Source organism: Nannobrachium achirus (assembly GCF_963921795.1).
Source record: "Nannobrachium achirus genome assembly, chromosome: 2".
Taxonomy (NCBI): Eukaryota; Metazoa; Chordata; class Actinopteri; order Myctophiformes; family Myctophidae; genus Nannobrachium; species Nannobrachium achirus.
In genome coordinates this window covers 42,785,307-42,809,557 of record NC_137811.1, presented here as the reverse complement: position 1 = coordinate 42,809,557, position 24,251 = coordinate 42,785,307, and the positions used below count along the sequence as shown (strand labels likewise).

The 24,251-nt window shown below is 41.8% G+C and overlaps 1 protein-coding gene across 2 annotated transcripts; it reads left to right on the top strand.

The window, feature by feature from the left end:
* The first annotated feature begins 440 nt into the window (after positions 1 to 440).
* On the top strand, positions 441 to 23,864 carry pik3r4 (phosphoinositide-3-kinase, regulatory subunit 4). 2 transcript variants are annotated; one of them, XM_080747185.1, is made up of 20 exons: positions 441 to 710; positions 1,109 to 1,828; positions 2,071 to 2,204; positions 2,495 to 3,116; positions 3,547 to 3,681; positions 4,826 to 5,047; positions 6,244 to 6,417; positions 6,765 to 6,910; positions 7,150 to 7,353; positions 8,968 to 9,169; positions 11,853 to 11,944; positions 13,153 to 13,375; positions 13,828 to 13,993; positions 15,118 to 15,282; positions 17,116 to 17,327; positions 18,053 to 18,184; positions 20,919 to 21,019; positions 21,616 to 21,704; positions 22,293 to 22,413; positions 23,568 to 23,864. In XM_080747185.1, exons 2-20 carry the CDS (start codon positions 1,111 to 1,113, stop codon positions 23,736 to 23,738), a joined length of 4,029 nt encoding a protein of 1,342 aa, XP_080603311.1. In that variant the 5' UTR covers positions 441 to 710; positions 1,109 to 1,110; the 3' UTR covers positions 23,739 to 23,864. The 2 variants fall into 2 exon arrangements, with proteins under 2 accessions (XP_080603311.1, XP_080603312.1); XM_080747186.1 differs by lacking the exons at positions 21,616 to 21,704; positions 22,293 to 22,413; positions 23,568 to 23,864 and adding an exon at positions 20,520 to 20,563 and having other exon boundaries at positions 20,919 to 21,003.
* Positions 23,865 to 24,251: the final 387 nt, after the last annotated feature.

Below are 24,251 nucleotides of genomic sequence, written 5' to 3'. Positions count from 1 at the left end.
AGCCTCCCGTCCAGTGCCCACTAGAGTCTGAAAATGGGACCTTTACTATGTCTGGCCGCATTGGAAGGCCAGCAAAAAAACAATTACACCTCTCTGGCTTAGCGGAGAGTGTGGTGTGGAAGAGGAGGTCTCCCCGAACCGCCTACGCAAAGAGCCGTCTACTGTCCAGTGTCCAATTTGTAAAGGCTATGCACTTCAGTGAACAGCATTTATCTATTGATGTATATATATTTTTTCATTAAAACTTTATTTTTACACAGAAACATTATTTTCGTTGTATAGCTTTAATTAAATGGTTAATCTATATTTTTAATGTGTATATATACAAATTAATCGTTTTTCAATGGCGTTAGGGGTACTCTTATTCTGAAGAGATCGACACCGGAAATCTTATATTTGTTGGCACTAAATTTGCTCACAGAACATAGCCAGCAGCAGCTTAGCTGAGCTGGGCTGAGTCAGGGCTGCGGCATATTAGTTTATTTTAATTTTTACGAGGGGGTTTAAGAACACATTCAAAGCCAGACAGATGTTTTAGCTACGTCATGTAAGCATGACACTGAATGACACAAAGGCTAAAGTCGGTCAAATTAACCAAGTCTAGACTATAGACGTCGGCTCCAAGTACACCATTGTCAACAACAACAACAACAACAGCAGCAGCAGCAGCAGCAGCAGTGGGGTCTGCCAAAGCATATTTCATCATCACGGTAACGTCAATCACCGCACGCACATTGCCTTGTTATTTTTTGCTATGTTCTTAAAACGATTTGAATTCTTGCAAACAGATACATTTTATGATCCAGATCCACCCTGGCTAACCGCTAACGTTAGCCTCTGGCCAGCTAAAGTAGCACTACCGTGTTTGTATGTGTCATCTGTCATGTGACTGCATCCAGAATCTGCAGAATGCACTGTTGATAATGTTCTTCTTTCTATTTTCTTCTATTTGGGATGTATCGATCATATTTGTTAGCCTCAAAAGAAACGCGATGAATCACTAACAATAGTTTTTATGTCAAAAAACTAAAAACCTAAATAAAGTTTACAACTGTTATAACTGACTTTGCTTGTCTAATTACCACCATATCATCTACATTTTCTGCAGTCATGGGGAATCAACTGGCAGGCATTGCTCCCTCACAGATCTTATCTGTGGACAGCTACTTCTCTGACATCCACGACCATGAATACGACAAGAGCCTTGGGAGCACCCGCTTCTTCAAGGTGGCGCGTGCCAAGCACAGAGAGGGGCTAGTGGTGGTCAAAGTCTTCGCCATACAGGACCCTTCCCTGCCCCTCACCAGCTACAAGCAGGAGCTAGAGGAGCTGAAGATAAGGCTCCATTCCTGCCAAAACTGTTTGCCCTTCCAGAAGGCGTCTCTCACAGAGAAGGCTGCCATCCTCTTCCGTCAGTACGTCCGGGACAACCTGTACGATCGCATCAGCACGCGGCCCTTCCTCAACGGCGTGGAGAAGCGCTGGCTGGCCTTCCAGATTCTCACAGCTGTCGACCAGGCGCACAAGGCGGGCGTACGCCACGGAGACATCAAAACGGAAAACGTCATGGTGACCAGCTGGAACTGGGTGTTGCTCACTGACTTTGCCAGCTTCAAACCCACATACCTGCCCGAGGACAACCCAGCCGACTTCAACTACTTCTTCGACACGTCTAGACGGAGAACGTGCTACATTGCTCCTGAGAGGTTTGTGGATGGGAGCATGTTCGCAACAGAGAGTGACCAGAACACCCCTCTGGTAGACCTCACCAACAACAACCAGAGGAGCAGAGGAGAACTCAAGCAGTCCATGGACATCTTCTCTGCAGGTAGGCTGTGTATTATATTTAAAGATCAGCTGCCAGAATAGTTACCCACACCAGTGAGAAAACATGATCACATTAGGCATTACCCTTGTGACTTGTTAGAGTCTAAATAACCTTTATCACCATTGAATCCTCCACATTCAATTATACGTTTTATTTTGAGATTGTTTTTAAATACATTTGAAATTGCAGGCTGTTCAATAATCTCCTCACTCACACTCTGCACTGCCTTTTGTCTTTTTCAGGATGTGTGATTGCAGAACTCTTCACAGAGGGGGTCCCACTATTTGATCTCTCCCAGCTACTAGCTTATCGTAAAGGACACTACCAGACAGAGCACGTTCTGATGAAAATTGAGGACCAAAGCATTCGGGAGTTGGTAATTATCTGTTTAAGCTGTAGTTATTATGGAGAATGTTCTGCATTTTGTTGATACATTGCATGTATTGGTGATTAGGGGAATTTAGGAAGGCCCTCTAGTAACTGAAGGTACACTACTTTGATGCTGCAAAAAATATATTATACAAAAATAACAAGCAGTTGTGTAATGTGTATCCTTGTTGTCTGTCTTTATATAAGGCCCAAACATAAACTCAATATCATTGTGTGTGTTTTATTTTGTCTTTGAATGATCTGTGTAAACAATGTCCTCGTCTGTCTCTGTATCAGGTTGCCCAGATGGTGCAGTGTGAGCCGGAGAGGCGGCTTACAGCAGAGGAGTATCTGAAGCAGCAGAGGGGAAAAGCGTTCCCAGATATCTTCTACACCTTCCTACAGCCCTACATGGCCCAGTTCGCCAAAGAAACCTTCCAGTCAGCCGACGAGCGAGTGCTCGTCATCCGCAAGGACCTGGACAATATCCTTCATAACTTAAGAGGTGGAGGAACGGGAGCAGGCTACTGTTCCGAGAAGGCAGCCCAAGAGAGCGGCTGTGGAGCAGTGAGTCCCAGAGAGGAACAAGGCCTCATCGTGTTGGTGTCAGTCATCACCTCTTGCCTGCAGACGCTGCGATCCTGCGACTCAAAGTTAGCAGCACTGGAGCTGGTGCTCCACCTGGCACCGCGTCTCAGTGTGGACATCCTGCTGGACCGAATCACACCGTACCTGCTGCATTTCTGCAACGACCCCGTGCCGCGTGTGCGCGCACAGGCTGTGCGCACTCTAGCCAAGGTGCTGGCACTGGTAAAAGAAGTGCCCAGAAATGATGTCAACATCTATCCGGAGTACATCCTGCCAGGCATCGCCCACCTTGCCCAGGACGATGCCACCATTGTCAGGCTGGCATATGCAGGTGCCTATTTTGTATGGTGGTGGAGATAGGTGCTCTATGAAGGGGCATTGTTACTGATGTTAACAAATGTATACCAGTATTGACATATCTGACTGACATACATGGCATACTGAAGAAGGACTTCTTGCTTGAAACACCTGTGCGATTTTAAAATACTATTATTTTGTGATTGCTAACCTGGAATTCTTTATCCTCCATAAAGTTAAAATAGAGTACATTTCTTCTCACATATTCTAAACAAAATGTATACGGTCAACTAATGTTATACAAATGCTGTCCTGGCTTCAAAGGTATAACAATGTTAAGGCAGCTTTAGCTTTTAGTTTTGTGTTAAAGAAATGTTCATTTGAATCCATAAATTGTGACATTAACATAGGTGACATTAACATAGCTTACTTTGTCTAACAGTTAATTTTCCTTTTTGTAACAGAGAACATAGCCCACCTGGCAGAGACAGCACTCCGCTTCCTAGAGCTGGTCCAGGAGAACCACCTGAACACTGAACATGACCTGAGTGGAGAGGATGCAGAGGAGACCCTCCACCCTAATGAAAACTATGACTCAGGTAGACATTTCATCAGATCTTTAGAGACAGACTGTAACTGCATGCACATTAGTCACTTGTTGTCGTTCTCTCCCGTACAGGTGTCTTTTTTTGTTCTTCTTCGTAACAGGCAATCTTGTCCATTTGCCTGACCCGACCACAGCTCCAGAAAGGTTACAATGGTTACAATGATAATCCGCTTATTTCTATCACTCGAAAATCAAGTTTTTTGGTCAATGCCTGTCGTACAGTACGTAACGCCTCTAGTCGCTACAGGGGGTCAATTCCCACTGGGCGCTGCCATTATTGTGTACAAGCCTTGGTGCACAGTCGGGGTGCACACTGGGTGCTACTGCTACAGAGTAACAAAGTCATGACGTCACTCGCTCATCCCCCGGTTCGCGGAAGTAATTTCTCTATGGAGAATAAGAGTCATCTTAAAATCGTCTCATAAGCATTGTGGTCCAAAAATAAACAAACTGTCTCCGCGATATTGTCAGGGAGGTGGCTCTGTATAGTTTATGATAGTCAGTCACTCATATTTGATACAGTCTGTTTTTGGCGAAACTAATTCGGCGACAGTAACATTAGCGTTTTCTCACCATCAGTTGATTCTTCATATCCATATGAGTCAAACCACTGAGATCATTTGTTTATGTTGGGAATACAGTTTTGACGTCATTGAAAAAGGTTTTTGGGAATTCAGAATGGGGGGAGGGGGAGGGGGGGGGGGACAGGAACCAGGTAGGATGTGTAAATTACGTCAAACTTCGGTGCTCTATTGACTCGGTGCACACCCGGAAGTCTTGCAAGATGAGATTTCAAACGTGAGTTCAAAGATCAGCCTTTTTTAAACAATAATAGCAGCTCCCTGTGAAAACTGTGGAGGGACTACTATCACTATGTACGACGATGTACCGAAGAGAAAAAAAAAATCGAGCGAGAGAAATAAGGGGATTATCATTATAATCAATCACTCCGGTTTGGAGCCGGGGGCGGGTTGGGTGAATGGACAAGATTGCCTGCTATGATTTTTTTTAAATCCTGAACCACTCTTTTTGGGGGAGAACAACACCAACTAAATGTAAAAAAAAACCTTCTAGGCCGTTGGTGTTTGTTGAGACCTACTGAACTTCCCTTTTGTCTGTCTGTGGGTCTGTCTCAGAGCTGCAGGCGCTCCATGAGATGGTACAGCAGAAGGTGGTGACTCTGCTGAGCGACTCTGAAAATATTGTCAAACAGTCGCTGATGGAGAACGGCATCACGCGTCTTTGTGTGTTCTTCGGCAGACAGAAGGCCAACGACGTGTTGCTCTCACATATGATCACCTTCCTCAATGATAAGAACGACTGGCATTTGCGCGGAGCCTTCTTCGACAGTATCGTGGGTATGTGGGTTCATGGAGCATTTACATTCTAGTTGGGTAGCACTGGGTAGCAGAAAATGTTGAAAATCGTTTTGTACGGTAGTTTTAAAATGTCAGATCAGCTCCGTTTCTATCAGCAAAACAAAGAACACAATTATTCTTTTCCCCTTATTTATCTTAAATAATATATTATATATATTGAATAAGAGAGAAAAACATGCTGACACATTTCGGTGCTAGAGCCTTTGTTCATGTTTTACTCATGTCTGCAAATTAAACAAGGAGGTTATTTTGTTCTTTATTTTGCCGATTCTCGGAGTGCTGCATATTTCCCATCTTTCAGGGAGGAAAAGGCTGTATAGTTACTGAGATTCAATATGCATCTTTCTCTCATAGTAAGATATGACATTTCTCTAATGAAAAGGATAGGTCAGCAGTTAAGTTTTTAAGTCTATTGCTTTTGAGCAGTATTGGCAAAGAGAAATTACTTATTTATATTCCATCGCTCAATGTGTGCCAGAGCAGTGGTTCCCAAACCATTTAGCTTGTGACCCAAAAGAGAGATTAGACGTTTGACCCAAACTAGTGAAAACGGCAGATCTACAAGCTCACAGCGCATCGCTTCATGCCGCGTTGTAAGCTTGTAGATCAGCTATTTTCACTACTTCTTAAGCATTTGTTTTCTAATTTATGGTTTTTATTTTATTTCTTAATGAAATAATTAATTACTTATTAAATAATAAATAAAAACAAAATGTAGGAAATAAAATAAACGTAATGGCTACATAAAAATGTGTTGTCCCGACACAGTGTTTGTGTCAGAGAGTATGGATTTGACCAAACTGTTGTTTAGGGCTGTCACGATCATGACATTTTATGTGACGATTTATTGTCACACAAATAATTGCGATTAATGACCAAACTGTTGTTAGGGCTGTCACGATTATGACATTTTACGTGACGATTAATTGTCACACAAATAATATTGCGATTAATGATCCAATTGTGTTTTTGTCGCTGAACACTGGAGCATAACAACAACGCGATGTGATGCGTTGTGAGCTTGTAGATCTCCTATTTCCACCACTTTTTGAAAGTGTTTGAAACTATATGAACATTTCTCAACATGGAAACGATTATGACAAAATAATGCGATTAGACGATTGTGACAGGCCTACCGTTGTTGACCCCGTATTTGCCTGTATCGTGTTGTCCAGGAGTGGCAGCCTACGTGGGCTGGCAGAGCTCTTCCATCCTGAAGCCTCTCCTCCAGCAGGGCCTGAGTGACGCTGAGGAGTTTGTCATCTACAAGGCCCTCAACGCCCTCACCTGCATGTGCCAGCTGGGCCTTCTGCAGAAGCCCCACATCTATGAATTTGTCAGTGACATCGGTGAGATGACTATGGCTTTTATAATTAATAAGTGCTGTGTTTTTGTGAGTGACCTTCTAAAAGATTTGATGCAATATATTCTATTCACTTATACAGTTTTATCAAACTGATTATTTATTTTTTTGTTAATTTAACTTAACATTATCTTTAATCAGTTGGAACAGTAAAAAGTTGCGTGTTGTAGAGTTTTCTATTCAAATTGTTAGGGGCACAGAGTAAAAGTGATAATTTAACACTGTAATGTCATTTGGGTAGATTTTCTCAGTTAGTTTAATATTAATTTGAATGTTCACAATCCCAATTACAAACCTAAAAACACACTGTCCCTTCTATGCCACTGGTGATAGCTCCATTCCTGTGTCACCCCAATCTGTGGATTCGCTACGGAGCGGTGGGTTTCATCACTGTAGTGGCGCAGCACCTCAACGTGGCAGATATCTACTGTAAACTAATGCCTCACCTCAACCCATTCATCACACAGCCCATCATACAGGCAAGTCCTCCTCAATTTACCATTAGCATTGTCATGATGAATTAGGCTTTTCTTACAGTAGTCTTACCCCTGTATTCTTCAGTAGCACTAATCCACAGATTATTAATTCTAAAGCGTTTGCCAGAATACCAGAACCATCCTCTTCAATTACAGGATCAATGTCAAGGCAGGAATGTCAGTAAACATTGGCATGAGGACTTCTAATACCTGTAGTGAACAAGGCATTGCTTTCTCCTCAGATTGACAAGGAGTTGGTGCTTCTCAGTGTGCTGAAGGAGCCAGTGAGCCGTTCCATCTTTGATTATGCACTGCGTTCTAAAGACATCGCTAGCCTCTTCCGCCACCTGCTGCTCCGGCAGAAGAAACGCGCAGGCTCCATTCCAGAGTGTCCAATACCTGAGGACCCGGCCATCGCCCAGCTGCTGAAAAAGCTGCTCTCACAGGTCAGAAAAGGATTATAAACAAATAGCCATATATATCATATAAAACAAGTAGAGTCCTAATCAGAATTAAAGTGTTCCTTTAGTTAATTGAACAAAAAATGGTTTATATAACATAAAGGTAGCTATAAAGGTCCCTCACATCACATCACTAATAGGGGTGGTGGTTTACTGCTACCATAGCTTTTAACTATCTGATAATAACAGAGGCATTACAGAGGAAAAGGAATCTTTTCCATGAGTTCAAGGATGTACTTTATTGTTAGATCTTGTCTACACAGGACAGGTACATAAGAGTAAAACTGCAATGCAGCAGCATAGATAACAACAAACAAACAAAAAGAAAATAGTGCAAAGAGGGAATAAAAAGAGCATCATCAAATGTACATGTGCAATGTGTACAATGTGCATAATCATTTGGTGTATTGTATACATCAACAGCATTTCCCCCCAGCTGCTACCTAACTTTGTAAACAACTTACTTCACAGTATATTCTATGTGCAACAGATTAGTGTATTCAACTTGACAGTATATTGTACAGTATGTATAGTAGGTACAGTTCAAGCATAATAGTGCAAGAAAGGGACGGGCGAGGCTTGCGTTTCCGTTTGCCCTGGATCGCGCTAGTTCTTGACAGTTCAGCACATATGGACGGCCCTGCGATTGTGCCCCTCACCCAACCACAGACACACAAACGCACACATAATCATTTTCATCCTTTTGGCTGCCTTTTAAGACATGTGGTGTCATTAAAGTTCCGCCCCGATCCCTCCTGGATCCAATCATCTTCCAGACACCGTCCTGGAAGTGGATGTGTGGGACTCCCCTCTAGTATCACTGAAGTGGTGTAATAAAAATAACATTCCTATAAAAGTTTTTTCTGGATGTTTTGGCTCTCGGTTTAAAGTAGCTCCATATGAGGTGTAGAACATAAATCCTGGCTTTCATTAATGATGTTGTTTGCACACCAGGTTAAATATTGTGGGAAGAATTGTGTGAAGCCACAACATAACTTTTTTTTTACTTATTGTTTTGTTTTTTGTTTTCCAGACAGGTGCTAATAGCTGCACTAGGGGACACCCTGGTGGTGGCTCAAACATTTAATGACAGTCAGATAATTAAAATTTTTATGGTTAGATGTTAAATGGTTGAATGTCACTACCCCTCCTCCCCCCTTGCTCTCTTTCTCTCTCTCTCTAAATGCATAAATGACACTATCCTCAAAAGTCACGCTTTGAAAACAACAAAGATTGGTAGGTGCGCTCAGAATTGAAGAAAATATATTTCTTTTACAGTGCGAACATTTCAACACAGTACAGATCAAAACGTTTACCGTTACCATTATACTTCAACCTGAGACCTCCATTTTGGGAGTGCACCCAATATGTAAATCCTGGCTACACTGCATTTGGCCCAGACAGACATGAGATCAGAATAATTTAGTTACACAGTATAGCAATAAATCCCTTTCACTTGTAGAAATGAATCGAAGTACAACCAGTCTACATGTGAGAGTTCTTCTTGGAAATGAATCCCTCCACCTGCGGTCAAGGAGAGGTCATGTCTATTCAGGCCACACATGGCGTGTTAACATTCAGATTTCTTGGTCTTTGCAGGGAATGACTGAGGCAGAGGAGGACAAGCTTCTGGCGCTGAAAGACTTCATGCTGAAGTCCAACAAGGCCAAGGCTAACATGGGTGAGCAGAGCCATCTGGGAGAGACGGCCCACACCGGCGTCATTGACCTGGCCACGCTAGGCATCACAGGCTGCCAGGTGGACCTGGTGAAAGCCAAGACAGACACAGAGGACAAGAGAGGTAACGTGAGGCCTGTCACGATTATTACATACTGTAATCGTTTAATCGCAATTATTTGACATAATCGCAATTTTTTTACATAATTGCATTTCTTTTGTCATTATTGTTCATATATTTTCAGAAATTTTCAAAAATAGTGGAAATAGCAGATCTACAAGCTCACAAGTGAGCTTGTAGATCGGCTACGATTTTGTAGCAATACACTTCTCTGCAGGCAGAGTGATTCAAAGCCCAATGGCCTCGAAAGCCTCTTGCCCAGACTTTAGATTGGCCAGGAGATCTCACCTTAATCATGTCAGGAGCATCTGGACTTATGGGGGAGTGCTTTGTTTTGTTTTGTATTGATTCATTCTAAACCGGCAGCTGTGATAAGAAATGAATGAATACCAGATTTGAACCCTTTACCTTGTGAGCACATGCTACACTTGTGAACAGTTCTGAGACAGCAGAAGCACAGGTCAAACAATCATGTATCTTCAAAGAATTGCAAAGGTAGACAGGTACCACACAAAACAAGGGTTAGGGTTACTAACAACTTACTAGGCCCTCTATGTTTCCCCCTGCAACAGTCTTAGCCGAATATAGCAGAGCTTGTAGATGGATAGCTATAGTCATGTTCAAAATGTTGGCCAACAGGGTTACAAAGAGTTGAGGCGTAATTCCATTAATCTGTGAACAAGAATTGTGTATCAAGCTCAGCATATTATGGCGATGAGCCATATGACTGGCTTGTAAGCAACAGTATATTTGTGTCATGTAGGTCTACATTAGCTACCGCTCAAAAGGCTTGTGAAAGGATCAAGTTGATCTGATTGTGTGAAATGGATCCCAATGTTGGTCAACTAAACATAATGTTCTGACGAAGAAAGCTCTGATCATGTAGTGAATGCATGGGTTAATTCTCCAAGCGATCCTTTGCATTTATTCAGAAACAGAAACCATAGGTGAGTGCTCTGTTTCATATTGTAATGTTTTGGTTTTGTTTTTTCAGACCCCATCACCACAACATCTGGTATATTGTTATGTGATCTACTGTAGCTTGAAGTGAGATGCATGTTTGATTTGGAAATAATAACAGATGGCTTAACATTTCCCCCAGCTTTAACCTCCAGCCCACAGTGTGGTCACATGGGCTACTGTACATAACACATTATTAATTATGCCAAAGGCTACCCTACCTTACTGTACATTTTCATAGTGGTTTTGTGAACACCTGCATTTTCAATGTAAATGTAACTACATGAACCCCTGAGTCCCTATTCTGTGATGAACACTAGCAGCTCTATAATCTCACAACGCTCAAAATGCAGCATCTCCTGAGCTTGTAGATTGTCTATTTTCAGCAAAGATTAGTGTACAGGGTTGGAAAAGAAGGGCCTAAACCCCTGGAGGGCTCCGGTCAACTAACTAAGTATATAGGTTTTAAGTAGTTAAACCTGTGTTTTTGAGCGGTGTTCTGGAAGGAGCTAAGCTCCAACACCTGGACTGGCTTTGTCTGTGTGGCCAAAGTTTGTTGTATGCCCAGAGTCACATTGGCCAAGCTTAATGAAATTAACTCATAAATAGCACCGCTCACTTCACACTAGCTGTGATTTTTATTTTTGTCTAAAAAGTTTTGGTCTCAAATCTAAAATGTGGCCCTGAGTGACTAACATTTAAATTAAACTGGCTTATTCTCTCTCTCTCTCTCTCTCTCTCTCTCTCTCTCTCTCTCTCTCTCTCTCTCTCTCTCTCTCTCCCCTCCCTCCCTCTCTTCCTCCCCTCCCAAGCTGAAGGAAATACTTTTAGAGCAAAGATATTCTGCTGTAGTCCCCTCCCTTCCTTTAACCCCTCTGATGTCACTGCAGACTCTGCAGTGCAGAGTTTGTTGTCATTGTTTAAACTTTAAACTGTTTGTGTTCCAGCCGGTATGTTACAGTCGCACGGCCACGTCCTCCTGGAGTGTTGGATTGCTGGTGACTTGCTCTTAACTAGTAGCGACAGTGTGTCGTCGTTTGCTTTTAGTTTCTGCTGCATATAGTGCAGCTGTATCATTAGCAGAGATTTAGAACAGACCAGTGTTGACATGATCTGAAGGAAATCCCCTTTAGTGACCTTTTGCACAAAAGATGCCCGCAGGGATACTGAAGATCTTTTCAATTCTGTCCTGTCCCATCTTGCCCTGTTCTGCTGACTAATATGCCACATTCAGATAGCTTAAGCTAGGTCTTGAGACTAATTATAGTGTTTTAATACAGCATATGTGAGTTATCTAACACTGGACCAAGTACAATGTGCATTATTATGTTACCCACTAAACTTTGAAGGATTAGACGGAGCAGTCTGTGAAGTATGTTAGCCCCCTGTGCTATGTACCTCTGTGAACAAATCTCTTTAACTTAGTTAAAATTACATTTAATTTTACTGCCACCCCCTTTGTTTTGAAACGGAACATGTTTCACGGAAACATGTTCGCTTTATCTCTCTCTCTCTGTGTGTCTGTATACCTTTTCCAAATAGTTAAAAATCCTTGTTTTGCCGTGGTAATTGTGAACAGCCCTAGACGTCATGGCATGTGGTAAACAACCTGTAGAACCCTATTTCTTAGTTTTCCTGAATAGCCCTAAACTGTAAACACTAAATTGTGGTACTGAACCAATCAACATCTAATTCTTCTATACTTGTTTTGTGTTTTTCTCCGTAGCGAGGAAGCACACCAAGCAGGACTCCAACATGAATGAAGAATGGAAGAGCATGTTTGGATCACAAGAGCCAGCCTTGCAACAACCCCCCACGGTAAATTACCCATACAGAGCACACAATGAAGACCTATTGTTATCATTTTTGAGCGGTGGTTACACCGTCTCCTATACGTGGCCGTGTGTGTATGCGTGCGTGTGTGTGTGCGTGCGTGTGTGTCTGTATGTAGCCCGAAGTACCTTTTCTGACCACACATGTTAAGGGAGGGGCGCTGTTGTTCAGGCCAGGCCAGACACACACACACACACACACACACACACACACACACACACACACACACACACACACACACACACACACACACACACACACCCACCCCACACACACAGGCACCCCCCCCCCACGACCACCGCTCAGTTCACACAGGTGTGATTTTTTCTGTTCTAAGCATTGCAAAAAGTCATATTAATTCCTGCATTGTCAAGGCATCAGAAAAATGTTTCTTTGCAATGCTTATGGATGAAAAGAATAGAAAGTCATGTCAAAGACAATCCCTCTAAGCTACAGCAGAAAATATTGCGTTTATAAATGATACAACACTGGGGGAAAAATTGATTTAACATTGTTAGTGGTCATATAGATTTTAAAGCATGCCGATTATATGAATTGGATATAATATGATTAAACAGTGGCACTGGTGACACCTTCTGAAGGCAACAGTTTATGTTGTGGTTTGAGTTGTCAATTTGATTTAGATCTACCATCTGTATTATGGTGTATATATTGGGAAGGACGTTAATACCAAGAGAGTCTAAACTACTTCCAGGAAATCTATCTAATGTCTTTGTAGTAGTATAAATATATGGACTGGGTATAGTAGCTGCTGTTGGCTCATTTGTCTGCCGCCTACTGAAGGATGGTAACTAACAAATCCGCGCCGCTGCGTAGAGTTCCACATGGTTGAAGTCTATGCGACGCATAGCATCAACGCGCCACAACCGGATGCTCCACCCCTACACCCGCATAAAATGGAAGTGTAGTGGGTTAGTTAAGCTACATCTGCTGTGGTCAGAGCCTGAATATACTTTAGGACAAGTCATTTGATTGCTTTTTGAGCGGTGCTAACCACTCCTATACGCAGCTTTGCGTATAGGAGATCCAACATGGTTGGATCGCTGAAGAAGGCCGTCCCTTTTTTCAAGCTACTTGGCAGGTGATTGGATGTGCTGTAGCAGCATTAGTGTCCGTGATGTTGATGTTGTTTATGTCAAGTTATTTACAGACAGCTGTTGTTGTGTCCCCAGGCAACGGAGGGGCCAGTGAATCAGAATAGAAAGAGCTCCACAGCACCTGCTGTTCCTGTGGCGCAGTCGATGGCCGGCGGTCCCACCTACCAACGGCGCCTCAACACCTGCAAGGCAGAGCTCCAGCAACTCCTGCAGCAGAAGAGGGAGCAGTGCAGCGCCGAGCGCATGGCCAAGCAGATGATGGAGAGCGCAGAGTGGGAGAGCAGGCCCCCACCACCTGGTAACACACTCTGCTCTCAGGCTATGGAAAAGTTCCAACCAAGAAGGCATTTAATATGTTAATGATATGTGGGCTGTGAGAAGGAGTTTCAGGGTTTCTTTTCCAGACTGCTTTAATGAAAACCACTTAACAAGAGAGGTAATTTACTTGATTAGAAGGATACATCAAATCATCAAACCACATCAACGAAAGGAAGCATGAATCCTCTCTTTGAGTGTACTGGAAGATCAACAAACTTTAAACATAGGACCAGCATGGTTTGGCTAACACAGCACTCAATAGCATTTCAGGAAATGTTTACTGTAGGTATATACATCCAAACAAAAATGTAACTAGTTTAAATTCACAGGATGAGCCGCAGTAGTATTCATGGAAATGCTGATTTCTTTATACGTCTAAAATGTCTAACATGTAGAATCCACCATCTGTATGTGTTTGGTTTGTGTTTCCAGGTTGGCACCCCAAGGGTCTCTTAGTGGCCCACCTCCATGAGCACAAGTCTGCCGTCAACCGCATCCGCGTCTCTGATGAGCACTCCATCTTCGCCACCGCCTCCAACGACGGCACTGTAAAGGTGTGGGACAGCCAGAAGATGGAGGGCAAAACCACAACCACCAGGTAGGCTGTCATCACAACTACTACAATATGGTACTTTATTACGGCAACTACAAAACTCTTATGACATGGTAGTTTATCATGACAACTGCCAAAACTTCTACTACATGGTAGTTAAACATCACAGCTACCAAACCCACAGCTTGTGACTTAGAACTATTAGAACTATTACATTTACCTAACATTGTAATAATGAATGGTGAACACAGTACATATTTATTGTATACTTGCTGACCGTATAAGCATACATAAACTTGCTGTTCAAACTAATTTCCTTCATAAAAATACATTGTGTTGTACTTTACTGCAGTGGATCTCAACCTTTTCAGGCCGTGACCCCCCCCCCCCCAAAATAATTATATTTGAACTGGGGACCCCCCCCACCCTGACAAGCACTTGGAATTGTAGGAGTAGAGGCATTGCATTTTGTTTCACTCTGTTCCACGGATAAATATTGCGTAAATGGCAAGCTCACAATGCCTCACCTTGCGAGGCATTGTGAGCTTGTAGAGACGCTATTTTCACATTTTCGAGATATCTATTGCTATTAAAAAGGTCTTAAAAGAAGTGGTAAATGAATTGTCACTGTCACGATTATGACATTTTACATGACGATTAATTGTCACTCAAATAATTGCGATAAACGATATAATTGTGTTTTCGTCGTTGACAATTACATTTCTGTTTGGCTTTTAGGCTTTGAAGTTGCACATGGTAGATATGACCCATAACCTAAATATACAAAGAAATTACTGACATATTTGACAACTTTATACTTAAACAGAACATTGATAGCAGAAATAGACGATCTACAAGCTCACAACGCGTCGCGACGCGTTGTGAGCTTGTAGATCGTCTATTCTCTTGTAGATCGTCTATTTTCTTGTAGATCTGCTATTTCCACATTTTTTTTTACTTAAAAAAATGTATAAACATTTTTCAACATGGAAACGATTATGAAAAATAATCACGATTATGTCAAATGATTGCGATTAGACGATTATGTAATAATTGTGACAGCCCTAACTTCACCCCCCCCCCCCCCCCCCCCACTGAGAACCACTGCTGTACTGTGTGACATCCTTCTAAATGAATGACGTGCTCTCTTTGCCTGCCTCCACCTCCAGGTCTGTGCTGACTTACTCCCGCATTGGTGGCCACGTCAAGACCTTGACCTTCTGTCAGGGCTCACATTACTTGGCAGTGGCCTCAGACAACGGTTCCATCCAGCTGTTAGCTGTCGAGGCTAACAAACCTCCCAAATCTCCCAAGGTTCAGCCCTTCCAGACAAGGTAACATTTTATCCTTGTATGAGTCTATAATATATACATAGGATTTTGAATACAAGCTGCTCTGTGGGTGAATAGATTTTGTTATCCTGGAAAAAAGGATAAAAACCAGACATGATGACTAAGATGTCATAATTGGGGCAGTAGTTTGGGGGAGTATTGGTATTATACATGCTGCCTCTAGGGTCAATGTTCGCTAAACACAATATTTTCATTTCACTCCTATGCTGATGATGTCCAAATCTACTTATCTGTAAATACTAATTCCACTAACTCATTCCTGTTACTGCTCGCCTGCCTACACAATGTAAAAATCTGGATGGATACTAACTTTAAATGAAAATAAAACGGAAATCATATTATTTGGCCACGAGATGATCCCACCCTGCACTATCCCGGACACTCTCACCCCATATATCCGCACCTCTGCCCAAAACCTCAGTGTCACCTTCGTTAGTGCGTTCAAATTTAACCAACACATTAGTTCTGTCGTAAAAACAAGCTTTTTTCAGCTACGACTTTTAGCCAAGATAAAACCGTATCTCCCCCGCCATCAACTGGAGATGGCTATTCATGCCTTCATCACATCCACACTGGACTATTGCAACTCTCTATACCCTGGCATAGAGCAGGTGTCACTTAGATGTCTGCAACTTGTGCAAAATTCAGCGGCCCGCCTCCTCACAGGCACAAAAAGGCATGAGCACGCTGACAAGCTATTGTTGGATGTTCCCACCAATACTTTAAAAAAGAACAGGGGCTACCGCTCTTTCACAGCCACAGCCCCTTGGCTCTGGAATCGCCTACCCCTCCAAATTAGATCTGCAAAGTCAATGGGGCCTTTCAAAACTCTTTTAAAAACCCATCTTTTTTTCCCGGGCTTTTAATTGCATTTAAACGGTTTAAATATGCATAGTCTTTCTTTCAGCTGTTTTTTTTTTTTGCACATTTTCTATTGTTCCTTATTTTGTTGCTTTTAATTGTTTGTTCCATGAATGACTGTTTGTGAATGTGCTATATAAATAAAGTTTGATTGATTGATGATTGATTGAACGGGAGTGAAGATTACACACAAACACACAAATACCTGTACACACACTCATACATGGGAGCTGCCCAATGCAGCCACAGCCTTTTAATTTTGGCCAATGACTAGCTGTATGGAGCATGTGGGGGTTATGTGTCTTGTTCAAGAGCTTTTCAGCAGGATGTAGACTAAAAGATATTATTAACAGATGAGTGGGTTTTACTCACTTCCCAGCCAGTGTTTGAACTTGTGACTAAAAGTTAACAGGTTCATTCCTCACCTTTTGTGTACAGCGGGGGTCTTCAACAGGGGGTCCGGGACCCCTAGGGGATCCCCAGAGTTATTACAGAGGGTCCTCCGAATCTTTGAGTGATAGAAACTTTTTTTCTCCTTTTTTATATTAACCACCTGAACCTTAGCGTCCATATTCTGAGAACTTTAGCCAAAAATAGCAGATCTACAAGTTACAACACCTGGCAGCGCGAGGCGTTGTGAGCTTGTAGATTGGCTATTTTTGGCAAAGAGCTTTAGTGTAGAGGGGAAAAAAGCAGACTAAGTACAGAGTGAAAGGTCAAGTTTATTACGTATTGACTGTTCAAGTGGTTAAATATCTGAAAATTGAAATCGACATGAATCCAAAATACACTGACGATTGTGTTGTCAAACAATTAAACTATATGGAATCTATGAACAGGTTGTGGGGGTGCCTGCTTCATCTCTCTCTCAACTAAGGGGTCCTTGGCCTGAAAACGTTGAAGACCCCTGGTGTACAGCCTTGCATGCCCAACACTCTGCTCTGTGTCGTACAGGTCTCTGGATCAGCAGGACGATGGATGTGTGGTTGACGTTCACCATTTCAACTCTGGAGCCCAGTCGGTGTTGGCGTACGCTACGGTGAACGGCTCCCTGGTTGGCTGGGACCTTCGCTCCAACTCCAACGCCTGGACCCTGCGCCACGACCTCCGCCTCGGCCTCATCACCTCCTTCACCGTGGACATGCACCAGTGTTGGCTCTGTCTAGGTGTGTGTGTGTGTGTGTGTGTGTGTGTGTGTGTGTGTGTGTGTGTGTGTGGGTGTGGGTGTGTGTGTGTGTGCTTCAGCATACCTCAGGGTTCCCACGGTCATGAAATTCCTGGAAATATTTTGAAATTAGAAAAATATTTTTCCAGTCGTGGAAAAGTTTTCGAATTGACCAAGGGTCCTGGAAGGTCCTGGAAAAAATAGCTATGCATTGTCTTTGGTTATTGATTTTGTTAATACCTCTGAAATGACAAATTAAACATTGGCCAAATTGTCAAATATTAAAGGCAGAAATTGTGAAATAGCAGATCTACATGCACACAACGGCGTTGTGAGCATGTAGATCGGCTATTTTCACAATAGAACCGTGTTATACAAAATTCCTCTACTCTTAGTGCTCGTCAGGGTGGGGGGTCCCCAGTTCAAATATGATTATTTCGGGGGTCACGGCCTGAGGTTGAGAACCACTGGCATACACTACCTTTCTTTGGGCATTGCGCATAGGAGTAAGCGACTTGTTATTGAGCTGAATTATTGTTATATAGTCCTGGAAATCGCGTTAAATATTCTGGAAAAGTTTTGGAAATTAATTGGTAAAAATGTGTGGGAACCCTGATACCTGTGCTACTTGCAAAGACCGAAGGTTTACACATGTTAGTAGTGTATGTTACGAACAAATTACAGAGATATGAGTTAATATCGTTATTAAAATGTCTTCCTTCTTAGGTACAAGCAACGGCACCATGGCCTGCTGGGATATGCGGTTCCAGCTTCCCATCTCGAACCACTCCCACCCTGCCCGAGCACGAATCAGAAGACTGCTAATGCATCCACTCTACCAACAATCAGTCATTGCTGGTGAGAAGACAATATTTGGGTTAACTTAAATTGTTGACGTTTCCTGGACAATACGGTAAACTGGTTTGTTGGGCTGAGACGTTAATTGGAGTGACTTGTGTGAATAATCTTGAGCAGAGGTTCATAGACATCTCCTGACCCAATTCCAAAAGAGAAATTAGGTCTCTGCGGGACACAAACATCAAAGATACATTATGAATAAACCACTTAAGCCCTTTTACTTTTTTTTTTATCATTGGAGGGCGGCCTATAGTGAATTTATGTCATGCTCATATGAGTGTACTGCATTGTGAAAAACGAATTTTATTCAGCTCTTTGTTGCGAGGACCCCACATTACGTCACTGTTAGGTCGTTTACACCCTTTCCTGACATACTCCGATGCAAGGAAGAAAATAGTGATTAAAAGACATTTATTCCAGACAGGCTATCCTGACCTGCGCAGCGGTTATGTTCACCCCTCAAACAATAGTTTGCGGTGACCCGAAACCACTTTTTATTGCTGAAGGTCTGCATGTTACTTTGCACCTGTTCCGTATTATGTAACATGATTGTTTATGATTGTAACACGGACAAGAAGTTGATTTAATTTGCTAAACTTAATATCAATTTGGAAATGGGTCAAGATGCATGTTTTCCTTTAACCCAATAATTCACTATAGGCCTACGTTCCAACCCACAAACAATGTTGCAATAGACCGTTTGTCAGCCTTCTGATTGGTCCCTGAGACTCCCTGACTGGCCAACCAGAAAAAAACATTCACTTTTTGCTATCGGGGGTGGAGTTTGTGCAGTGGAGAATGTTGCTTCAGGCTTTCAAAAACTGTCCGCAGTGCGCGACACGGAGATCGGCCGGTACGGTGATAGCGACGGCAAGCGTCAAGCGATCTCGCTCATCATAACGAATAAGCTTCAACAAACTAGTTCACATGTACCTTATCAATGGTCTAAGAGTCACGATTGGGTACATATAATTTAAATGGGCAGAATTACGAAAAGCCAGCCTATTATGTGAGGAGAAACATTCTCTCTGTCCTCTTCCTAGTACCCAAGATGCAATGCGCTTCTCTTTCTATCTCTGATCCAGAGGATTAAACTAATTAAAACATTTATTTTTCGGGGGAAAACTACTGTTTTGCTATGTAATTACTGTACCTTTTTCTTCCCTTTTTATTAATATCACGTAGATGTGTTTTTTGTGGTACTTTATATAGCTGTAATGAGGCTATGAAGGGGAAAAAAATCCCATCCACTTCCACTATAAAAGAATCTGCAAAGAGGATTCTGTCCCACTGGGATTAAACACATTAAAACATATATTTTCGGGTAAACCCCCTGTTTTGCAATGTAACTACTGTACCTTTGTCTTCCCTTTTTATTAATATCACCTAGGTGTTTTTCCTTTGGTACTTTATATAGCTGTAATGAGGCTATGAAGGGAAAAAAAATCCCATCCACTTCCACTATAAAAACAATCTGCCCAGGGTTAATGTCCCATCATAGTAACAGGGCAGAATGGGGCGGGATTTACAAAAGGGTTTATTCACAACTTTGGAATAGACAAAACAACTTACCACTCATCCAGATCAGAACTTGACTCTGCCTTTTTTTGCCAAGGAACACACACTCCTAAGTTGAATAATTCAGGAGCACATAAAGAATATTAGTGGCTCAATAAAAATGAATCAACTAATGTATTTTTCCTTAATAAAGGGATGGGGGACAACAGGGTCAGCCATCCCAGGTTTCAAGCAACCCAAAAACAATATGCAGTATGCAGTACCAATTAGCTGATCTTAACATTACAGCAGCCATGTGATGGGTTTGGATCACATATTGTTGATGCTAGTTTCAGCTTAAGGTAATAAATTAGACGCAGTATTCATGTCATGTTGTGTAGCCTACCGTTTATTTGTTCAGATTATATGGTTTTGGTTATATGGGGTAACATGAGGGTTTACGTTGAGCCTACTGTATATTATCAATGAAAATAAATAATTAATGTGGTATATAATTATTATATACCACATGGTGTTATTATTTAATACATATAGTGTACAAATCCTTTGATGCGACCTTAGATTAAAGCCTATTTGATCACATGGTGGATATGGGTATTTTCCCTCTGAGAATCAGTGCAAATGAACTTCCAGCTGTTTATCTTTTGCCCATGTCTTTTGTGTGTATATTTTCAAGTTAACGTTTTTTTGTTGTTGTCATTAATAGTAAAAAGAGATGCAGATTTCCTAATTCTGGCCTAACCTGTGAATCACAATTGGAAATGCCTCAGGAAAAGTTATAACATCGTAACAATTGGACGTTTCAACTTACTTTCAGAATGAGGCAATTTGAGGAAAGCAATGCACTTCTTGAGCAACACGGTTAGTCATGGCTGGACTAACTTGATGTATTGTCCTATTCTTGCACAACAGAAAATGCAAATAAGTGTGTGCTCAATTGTCAGTTTAGATTTTTCTAATTCTGGAAGAAGAAGAAAAAGCATAATTTGCTTACAATCCTTCGCTTACTGATGTGAATACAAATAGGAATTACTATTCATGTCAGCATTTAACAGGTGTTAGTCACATTGTTACGATAGAAGGCACACGCTGTTGTTTTCTGGGCAAATTATTATTTATTTTGCTTGTTTAGATACAGATCACTGTAGAGTTATGGGTGAAGTTAGTTAGACTATGATATGTTGTGAAAGCATGTGTGTGTTTTCTGTTCTTGCAGCGGTCCAAGGAAACAACGAGGTTTCAATATGGGACATGGAAACTGGAGACCGCAAGTTCACTCTTTGGGCCAGCTCTGCTCCACCACTATCTGAAATGCAGGTGTGTAGTGTGTATTGGTGTGTACAATGTAAAACAGGCCCCTCTAACTCATCTGGGAACGGCAGTAAATATGATTAATGGTTTTAGTTTGGAGTATCTCTGCGATTTCGATGCCTGGTTCATTCTTTATATTCCCCACACTCAGAGAAGCACAAGTTTTTATGTTTTCATTATCATCATCATTGTTTAGCATGTTATACTGTAGGGCTAATACTGATTATCTGGCTCACGTTTACCTGTCACTGGAAAATGAACGAGACCTTTTCAAGCTGTTTTGTTTTGATTCGATGTATACAGTGTCTCCCTTGTGAACAGTAACAAAAGGGAGGTGATGCTGACTAATGAGCAGCAGGATTAGCCCTTGCATTAGCATATTATTGTTGAGACCTAATGGAACTAATCAGATGAGGTGCTATAGAAAAGCTGTCATTCTAGTGTAAGTTGTTGTAGAGTGAAGATCAGGACAATATTCAGAATAGCAGGTTTCTGTTATGGGTAATGTTGTATCATGGATTGTGTGTTGACAAGTAAAATCTCTGAAAATGTTCCATGTGTTTTTGCTCCTGTCTGTGTGCATGTGTTTGTGTGTACCTCAGCCATCTCCACACAGCGTTCACGGGATCTATTGCAGTCCAGCTGATGGAAACCCCTTACTCCTGACTGCAGGCTCTGACATGAGAATCAGGTACTGCACATTTACATTAGGGCATTAACGACTTGTGATTTTTGCAAGTCGACTCGACTCAGTAAAAAGTTGACTTTATCGTTTGATGACGTCATCACATCACACACGACCCCCCAATTATTTTGGGGGGTCCCTAGATGATTAACTTAATGTGAAACACTGTTTTCTCACTCAACTGTAAACAAACCAACATAAAGTATAAGTGTATAGAGGGTATCTTCACATTTCTAAAGTGCCAATTTAAGGACTTTTAATACCTCTAAAATGGCAAATTAAACATTGTCCAAATTGTCAACTATATAGAGGCAAATTGAAAGTATTATTATTATTTTTTTCAACTTTGACTTTCTCTGGTGGGAGTCGACTTGTGTAATGAAGTCGACTGAGTTGACTTGTCGACTTATTTACATATTGATGCAGTAAATATTATTTTCTGTCCCATGGCATAAATGCTAATGTTAGAGAAATGTAGTAGTAGTACGGTACCACTGCTTGACATGGTCCTATGCACAGCTTTAAGCCTAATTTATGTTCATGATGAAAATAACCATACATTTTTCTTCTTTTTTTGTTTTTCCTTTTCCCCAGGTTCTGGGACTTGGCATATCCAGAGAGGTCATATATAGTTGCAGGTGGTGCTAACGACTCACTCCACTGCCCGTCCGTCCTTTACAGCCGCAAGATCATTGAGGGCACAGAAGTAGTGCAGGTACTGAAGCTGTTACTAACTGAGCTTAAGATTAGACTAGTTGTTCTAAAAGAACAAGAACTGTTAAATTTTCTTTATTTAGTTAATTTCTTTATTGATTTGTATCATCCTTAGGATTAGAAGAAATTCACATTACTATCTATTTACTAGTATGTACTGTATACTCTGTGTGTATTGTAGAAAGAAATGTAATGCCAATAGAAATCCACTCACAAGGAAGATGTTTTATTGCAGTGAATGAGACATAAGAGCATACATGCTCACAGCACGTTGTGATGCAACGTGTTTGAGCTTGTAGATTGGCTATTTATGCCATATTTGAAATGGGGCTTAATGTAGGGTGACCATATTTTCAGCCGCTCAAACCGGGAAGCAAACCACTGTTGCCTAAAACCGGGACACTCAAAGCAATGCGCACGTTACCGCGCACGCGCGTGCCCATTCTCTAACGTTTGTGAACGCGCACATACACACCGCAGGGTTGCATGCAGGCAGTGAGTGATTGACAAAAAGCCTCAGTGTTGAATTCAGACACGAAATGAATTTGTTCCTTTTTTCTGATTGGTTAGGTGAGCATGTTTTCGTGAAAAGAACATGATAAATGTCTATGCAACCACTAAAAACAGCTAGTATTATTTTATTTCTGGCGAAAACCGGGACAATTTTGCAGTGAATGTTGAAAACCGGGACATTAGTGTATTAGAGATATTTGTCGGGACACTGGGACACCCAGCTTGAAAACGGGACTGTCCCGGGTAAAACGGGACGTCTGGTCACCCTAGCTTAATGCATAATGTATTTTTGGGGAACCCCTTGTTTAGATGGGACAGTGTAGATGGAAAGAAAGCTGAGGACATAAAGGGAGAATTGACAGGCAACATACTGTAGATCTCTTTCCATATTTGAAATTGATAATATTTTATGATCAATACAATACCCAATCAGCTACTGGCATGCCCCAGGACAAAGTATGTTCATACATTTTCATCAATATAATTTTGTTTAGCAGTAAACAATTATCAGTAATTATTCATATATATAAATATGTAAATACAAATGTATTAGTTGGTTGTGTTCAACCAATTGGTTGAACACAATTGTCTTACGAGACAAACAGAACATGTCAAGTCTTCGCATGGTGTCCTCGCACACAGGAAATCCACAGTAAGCAGAAGAGTGGGGCGCCAGAGGACACGCCCCGCAGGGGCCCCGAGTCCCTCCCCGTCGGCCACCATGACATCATCACTGACATCGCCACCTTCCAGACCACGCAGGGCTTCATCGTCACCTCCTCCCGAGACGGCATCGTCAAAGTCTGGAAGTGAACCGCCGCTGGTCGCAGGCAGAGAAGTGTAGTACAGTATATCGTCGTTGTGGGGTGGAAACCTTGTATGTCCAAAACTGTTCGTTTTGTATTTATCATTTTAAAAAATTATTTAAACTAGTGAAAACAGCCGATCTACAAGCACACAACGCCTCGCGGCGCGAGGCTTTGTGTGCATGTAGATCGGCTGTTTTCACTACTTTTTGTGTGACGGCCTTGTATGATGAAGCAGGGCTTTACTTTGCGAGAAAGAAAAAAATCTGAAACTTGGAGATACAAGGTTTCTGCCTGACAGTGACGAAATCTAAAGATATACACAGGCGCAGATGGATATTATGCACTCGTACTCTCTCTTACACATACGGGCACAAATAACCCCCCCTACACACACTGTACTCTCCTCAACCGTCTCCCCTTCTCCCTATTCCCCCTACACTTGAGTCTTCAATGGTAGACGTAATTAATGTACATAGCCTATTTTAAATCAATTGAATAATATAAATGACTACTACTA

Coding starts and splice junctions, on each gene's coding strand:
- pik3r4 (XM_080747185.1), top strand. CDS start 1,111: ATGGGGAATCAACTGGCAGGCATTGCTCCCTCACAGATCTTATCTGTG. Junction 7,354..8,967: donor TGAAAAAGCTGCTCTCACAG/GTCAGAAAAGGA, acceptor TGGTCTTTGCAG/GGAATGACTGAGGCAGAGGA. Junction 11,945..13,152: donor CCTTGCAACAACCCCCCACG/GTAAATTACCCA, acceptor TTGTGTCCCCAG/GCAACGGAGGGGCCAGTGAA.